At 37.8% G+C, this 7,874-nt stretch overlaps 1 protein-coding gene across 1 annotated transcript; it reads left to right on the top strand.

Moving 5' to 3' along the window:
• Positions 1-388: 388 nt before the first annotated feature.
• Positions 389-7,734, top strand: LOC139150846 (uncharacterized). The gene is made up of 4 exons (XM_070723260.1): positions 389-1,012; positions 3,433-3,586; positions 4,875-5,004; positions 5,741-7,734. Exons 1-4 carry the CDS (start codon positions 748-750, stop codon positions 6,083-6,085), a joined length of 894 nt encoding a protein of 297 aa, XP_070579361.1. The 5' UTR covers positions 389-747; the 3' UTR covers positions 6,086-7,734.
• Positions 7,735-7,874: the final 140 nt, after the last annotated feature.

Here is a 7,874-nt window from a genome sequence, read left to right as displayed (position 1 = left end):
ATTGCAGGGGAATTCTCTTGCTGCGCTTTTCATCGTAATCAGACACTATCATATATGTTTATGCTTTTATTGCTTTTCCTCTTTCGTTCTGTACTGGTGTTGTAGTTCTGCTTCATAGCAACCGTTGTGATTATTTTGTTTATCTATCAAACAACAGCTATACGTCATCGTTCCGTTATGGTTCACCTCAAAGCAATGAGGTTATTAACTTTCATGATATTTAAGTGGTCAATGGGCGTGAACACCATGGTGACACAGAAATTTTAAGATACAGTTCTGCTCTCTTATTCATGAAATTTTGCCCCTCTGCGATGCAGCAGGCATACGCGCGACATCATGACATTAACTGGCATATAACAAAACCATTCATATTTAAATTGCTTTGTCTAAAATTTTAATGTCATATGGCTGTCGCCCGCTGCGCAGGGATGAACATGCAAATTAGATTTGAAAATTGGCAGGATACGACCGGCGAATGGGTCATTATGGTATTTCATTTAATAGTGTCGCGAGTGCGTTGAATAATTTGTCAAGTGCCGCTGTCGCTGTTAACTGCCGTGGCGGGAACAAGTGTTCCATGTGTGATGGAAGAGACGCTGTTCATACGTTGCCTTTGTGCCAGCAAATATGGAAATTTGACGACCCAATGGTGGTGCTGCTATTTTAGTCTTAATTTGTCGCCCGTATGAAACGGGAGCAGAATCCAACAGCTGTTTCGTGTGTGAAGGTTTTGTATAATTTTTCAAAATGGCGAACGCCTGGTCCGGCCGGGCATGTTGGTTGGCCTCGCTTCAACTGGTAATGATTCTGGCATGCGGTCTATGCTTGGACACGTTTCAGGGATTGGTCGCAGAAGGAGATGGTCCTAAATACACTTTTCCATCGCATCATGAGTGGCGTAAGGAATTTTATCCCAACCCTAGGAATGTCAGCAGAGGTTCCATAGACTGCGGGCGAGATGGAAACGCATCCTGGATCTGTGACCCGAATAACGTACTCAACGAGGACGAAGGTAGTTTACTACTTTGGTAGTTTTCCAAAAGCATGAGACATTCCTAATGGCATAATGAAAACACTGCAGCTTTTGCTGTCGTGAACATCGCAAATGAAATCTCATGCAGATACGAAACCACCACATAACTTATAAGTCATAATCGTACCCGTACTTTCCGTTAGCCCAGGCAGCGAAAAACAATTCAAAAGGATATAAGCTTAACTGTCGTAATGCTTCTACAAATCTTGATAATAATCACGAGTAACCTTGGAAACAGCCGATAAAAACCATCGATGGTAGGCACGCATGAGTGAGGTATATGTCGAATTTTCAGTGTATTTATAAGTGAGTGCTGCAGTGGTATAGATGCAGTTTTGAAATAACGCGAGTTTTTCATACGATCTCTCCATATTATTAGCCCTGGCCAATCGGTCACGTAAAAGGCATTGTATGTTTGAAATTATTTTTTTAATACATTGACATAGTTGATATATTTGTGTGCCAAGTCATATATCAATGTCTGGTACTGAAAAGATGCACTTCAAACTTTGAAAACGTCATAGAATATATACTGTCCTTCGCGTGCATATTGCTTTGACTTAATATTTCCCAATGTACATCGAGTTATTATTTCCATGTCAGTCCTGTCATCCGTGACACTGGCATCAATTGCAAATGAAATCACGTGACGCGACATGTTTCCATCTATGTAATTGGTTTTTAGCTATTAATCAAGGAAAAGAATGTGAATGTTTCCATTTCACAAATGAGATATCTTTCAGATCTCTACGTAACTCTGTCCCCTCTTTGTGTAATACCCCCCCCCTCTCTCTCTCTCTCTTACCCCAACTCATAATATATTGCGCACTGCACTGACAACAACGGCTGCAGTTTTCTTGTCTAAGCGATCGGATGCGTAGTGTAACACTTCGAACTACCCGCATTTTTGCAAGACACGGAGCTGATAGTGAGCAACCTGTTATACATATGAATACGTAGTGATGGTTGTATTAAACCGAAATACACGACTGCACAAAGGTCGCACAGGTCATGTAAAACTTCAGCGTCTTGGCGATGAGCTTTCCAGACAAACCAGAATCACGACTTTGAAATGCGAAACGTGGTATAAAAGTAGGCCGCATGACCGATGACCCAATCCGACCTTGCTGAAATACCTCGAACTATTTCACTGCGATCAAATAAGACCATGAAATTCAACATTAATATCAAAAGTATCATAAATCAGATAATCATATTAGTAAACGGTAATCTAAGTTTAATATATTCTGTTAAAAAAAGAAAAACGTTAGTTTTTGATATTTGCTTTCACTTGTGCACTCACTCATACGGTCTCAGCCGAAGACATTAACAGATCATTGACCATAAATTACGGGAGGAATTTTACAGCCGAATGTCAGTTTGAAATTATCTCAATGTGAAAAGAAAAGTATTTAGGTTAAACTGCACAGATACCATTACCCTTGTGTAACTCAGTTTATTATGAAGTCTTCCGTCAGCGATTTGAAGTGCATTTTCGAGTGTTTTGAAAACGCACACATTTGATATAAGACTATGAGGGATATATTTGTTTAGCGTGACTGGCTTGACCTTCCGAGTAATTGAAAATGTTATGATGGTTATTTTAATTACAGTTCATGAACGAAGGATCAAAATTAAATTGACGGACCCTGTCTGCTTCATGACTTCCAAATACTAAGCATTGTGATATACTGCTTATTTGCACGATGAAGCGATGAAAACGGTTAATTTATTTTGTGATATATGAATGGCCTGTCTGTCAGCTTCTGTTTTAGATATTTATAGCATTTGATCGGAGCCGCCTTTGTTGATGACAAATGGCACCAGCAACGGTTGAACTCATGACATTGTATATGGGCTGTTCGTTTGTTTTATTGGTCTTTACTCCCTTAAAATGGCAATAATGAAAATAACAACCTTAAGACGCCAATTACTATACGTCTGAACAAATACAGACACGATTGCTCCGTGCCTCTAAAAGGTACACGCACTCGTCACGAATATGCCCTTGTGTATATGAATAAATAAATAAATAAATACATGAATAAATGCGTATGTATGTATGTATATAGGTTAGGTAGGTAGGTAGGTAGGTAGGTAAGTAGGTAAGTAGGTAGGTAGGTGTAACTTTGTTGATAGGTAGGTCGGCAAGTCGGCCGACCTTTATATTAACATGAACGAACGCGTTGACGCATTCATGGTTTGATGTAATATGGGCGAGCGGGTAGATCAGTTGGCGTGTGGCTGATTCGAAAGGGTGGATGGCCAGTTTTCTTATCATTTGTTATTAAAAGAACGAAAAATAAGGGAACCTGAACTGCTCAAGGTTGTTTCAGTATTGCTCTTCAAAACAAATTAATTCCATTTCTCTAAAGTCACTCATTAATCTATTTTCACAGCTGATGTGTTGGACGCCTTCTCAGAGGAAATAGCCTTAGGTACCGAGTGTGTATGTCCGCAATGCAAAGTTGACTTCAACGGAACGCAGTCGCCCTACGGCTATGTGATTGGTATCGCTATTGTTAATAAAATGGATGCATCCTATGAAAACATGTGAGTATAACATTGTCAGCAAACGATATCCGTGTAGTTTGACTACAGCCAGTTTTCTTGAATGAATAAGCAAATCTCTTTCCGTAAAAATAGGTGAACAATTAGACAACACATTTAATGTCTTCCAGCTTTTCATATATTGAATAAAATTAGTCGCATAGTGCAACGCTTCATATATAGAAAGTATACCTTATAAAGCTAGAACTCCACGGCTGTATGTGCCCCCTTTGGAAAACACACGTACTATTATTCAAAGAGAGGAATACAGATTATTATAATCATAAGAAATGATTAAGTTGAGAGAAAGTGCGACAAATTGATGCCACTGAATGGAGATAATAAGAACAGTGGTTATAATTATGATAGTTTTCTAATTCTTAGCAATAATTATGAACATTATTTATAATTCGTCATTGATGATTTTTTCGTATTCATCATGCATTGATGGTAGATAGGATGGAAGTCAGATAACGTATTACGCAATTATAATTTTTTTCTTTATGATTATTTTGTATCATATTATATCCCTAACCATGCATGTTTTAATGTCCGACCATCAGGTTTGATGGCATATCTTTAAATAGTGGGTTGATAGTAGTTATAAGTGAATTCCCGTCTGGTCTTTGAACAATTCTGTCAACATATGACAGGCACTGAGCACTGTAGATTCAATAGTAGCTTGTGGTTGCAAAATGGGAAATCCATGCAAGGATTATGCTTACATGGGCAAAACTCTTCTGATAGGTGTGAACGTCATTAAAATACATTCTCAAACTCAGCCACAAATACAAAATAATGTTGATCATGTATATTGGTATGGGTGTCTGATTGTCCAATGAGGTTTGCATTTTGCGACAGTAGCCATCAGTTAATTAGCATATATTTTATGGTATGTACAAGAAAACATGCCAGCCTTTTTATCTGTTCTGACGGTGAGTAGATCCGTTAGGGTGTATTTTGTCGACCCATCCTCTTTCAGCAGGTTTCAACGTTCTGACCCATATCCTACTTCACATACGATACGAAATTGACAAAACTAATGACGATATCATTATCCACTTAAGGATAGGTTGCCATGGCAATCCCGAAATAGGCAACGTTGGTAAATATTATTTTACGGCTATCTCTTACTTTGCGCATTGTTTTTAATGTACGTCGATTCGTGGCATTCATTTACAAACAGCGAGCAGTACCCCTGTCAAGATGGACTGCCTTCGTTAGGCATTTCTGCTTGGCCGTGTAAAAGATGAACGAGTCTCTAAATTGAAGCCGTCTTGTTTCTTTCAAGTAATTGCCCTACAAAGAAAGAACTCGCAGAAGAAGCTGAGCAGTGGTCAAACTATTTGCTGGACAAGTCTTGGAAAATCGGAGACTGTGGAAACAGCATCATCGTATTCTTTTCAAGGGAAGATAACACAGTGAGTATAAACAGCGCCACCATGCTATATGTTATCCCATCCTCCTACTGGCCGTAACAGTTGTCGTGGCATTTGAGCATTGTTCACACGGCCTGTCAAGGGCTGGGCCATGACAAAGTCAAAGAGGAGGAGTTGAATATAGTTAAAGCGGAGAAGAGAAAAGAAGGAACGTAATGTTACGGTCGATCGTCACAGGAACGATCACGATAACATATCATGATTGTTCGGCATGCACCGTTGGGCATGTGCACCCTTTCGGACGATCGTACTGATCTAGCCGAGGTTGTCATCTACCTCCAAATTCGGTAACGAAACGATCGCAATCAAAGCAATGATGGTACAACATAGCATGGAAGCTAGTGGCAATATTTGATTTCATTTTTTGAATACTGAGAAATTTGAAAGAAACGAATGATATGGAACGCTATAATTTGGCAATCGTACACCTAGGTGTAACCCTTAGTTTTGTTTTTGTAAAAGTAACATAAATGCTTTTGAAGTAAACATATTATAATATTACTGTATCGTAATACCTTCGAAAATTATGATTGATTAAAACTTTTGTTTTAAAGTTGTTGTTGAGTTTTTGTCGTCGTACACATGACGGGGATGATGACGATGATGATGATGATGATGATGATGATGATGATGATGATAAACTTATCGCCTTTGTTGCTACTGCTGAAAGGAAGCGGATTGATCTATTGGCATCTCTTTTTTGTAATTCATATCACAGGTTGACATAGCAACTGCAGAGATTGCTGGCGAGGCCTTGCCACCCGACCACATCCAGCACATTACAGGGCGAACGTTAAAATATTTTGAATCACACGATTATTTCAATGGATTGTACTACATTCTTGATCAGGTTAACAGGACACTGGTGACCGGGCTTGGCTTACACGAGCCGCAGTTCACGGACTTACAGATGTATGGCATAGTCTTCGCAGCCGTGGTCCTACCGTTTCTCTTGTTCGTCGTTGTGTTCATTTGGTGCATCAATCCTAAGGAACTGGGCAAGAAATCCACCACAAGCAGCGAATCTTCGTTGAGTTTCAGGTCTTTTTCTGAACCAACTTGAACCCAGCCTACAAAGGGAGAAAGTGTGTCATGCAAAATTTTATACTTGTATCATTCTCGCACTATCCCATCACATGTGGTCTGGTAGATGTCGGCCAAACAAGAACTGTTCTAGTCGAATAGATTAAGTTGGCACAATTTGACAGGTTTCCTTATGCTCACTGTCATCAACATCTGAGGGCGTCCTAACACGGTGATGGTTTTCAACCACCAATCATTTTATGTCATTTACCTATATCCGTTGCATACAGTCGGAGCATAAATATGTGGTCATCATTTTTCCTTTGAAGACAAATTCTCTAGTACTTTACCAGTTTTTAATCGATGTAGTACTCAAACAAAAGTTAGGTACACATTTCTCATAAATATTTATGCACGGTTTGTTCTCAGGGTTCTAAAAGAATATTTACTATTTATTTCTTCTTTGCCCTCTAAGTTTAGTAGATCGTAGTCTTTCTGCAATGGATACAGATACAACTTCATTTCAATAGACAAACTGCATTTCTCATGTCAATTTACATACATACATACATACATACATACATACATACATACATACATACATACATACATACATACATACATACATACATACATACATACAAATACAAATACATTTTAAATCCTTGTATAGAAACGTAAATGTATAGTTTGAAGAGGGAAAAGTCACCGTAGCGATCTAAAAAGTACGAAATTTAGATTTTTTCTGTCAGTGCTTTGGGTGTCAAATTATTGCAAAGATGACGCCGGATGTGACAAAACTCTTCTACAATGACTGTTATCGATCGTCTTGAGAAAAGTAGTCTCCATTCTCATAAATATAAAGTTTAAAACATTTTTTCATATATTCTGAGAATAAGTATTTTTCAACGAAGACCTCTCAATTTTAAGACTTTTCAACTGTTTGTACTGAAAGGGCATCATTATACATGCGTTATAAGTCACTTTTTTGTACGGACAAGTGTTATGGTACCTGAGGGGTTCGCATGACGAGACGTTGATGAGACGCTATCATATTTGTTCCAACACACAAGGCAGTGCGTTTGGCGTCGTTAGGCTTCAAGGGAATCCAATGCAAACATGAGTAGATCGATCTATACTCATACAGCAATACAATGATCAGTGTCGAAAAGTTCCATATCAGTCGCTCGTTTTGATCCAAACTGAACTACAGTAAGTGCCACTGATAATGATATGAAGGCGGACAGAATCAATAATTTGTTTTCAGAGCGCACGTTTCAATGCATACTTACCATACAAAACCTTCAATAGAGAGAAAATGTGCTCTCCAGATTCTTTCGCTATGAATAGAGTTGTCTCTGCAAATGCAACTATGTTTCCAGTACAGTCTTTGATTGAGAATAAAATTTAATCGTTAACATTTTGAAAGATATATTCGGGGTAAATAATACCTAATCATAAATTTTAGCTATGCAATATTTGATACTAATATTATTAGACTAATTCAATGAACGCCACCCTTAAGCTTATTAATGGAACTGATGAGGTATTTACGTGATTCATTTCATTAGATTAATCCTTTCCGATCACGATATTTATGTCTTTAGTCAAAGAAGGTATTTAAAGACTGTAGTTGTGATGATTTCGATTTATGAAACATCTTGTAAATTAAACGACTCTTCCCGTCTCCGTATGGCGACAGAGTAATATATACATATATATATATATATATATATATATATATATATATATATATATATATATATATATATATATATATATAAACATACTACTTCAAGTACAAAGTAATGAAATCTATTACTTAAGTT

Source organism: Ptychodera flava, chromosome 15, assembly GCF_041260155.1.
Source record: "Ptychodera flava strain L36383 chromosome 15, AS_Pfla_20210202, whole genome shotgun sequence".
Taxonomy (NCBI): Eukaryota; Metazoa; Hemichordata; class Enteropneusta; family Ptychoderidae; genus Ptychodera; species Ptychodera flava.
This window is presented reverse-complemented; position numbering and strand designations above follow the sequence as displayed.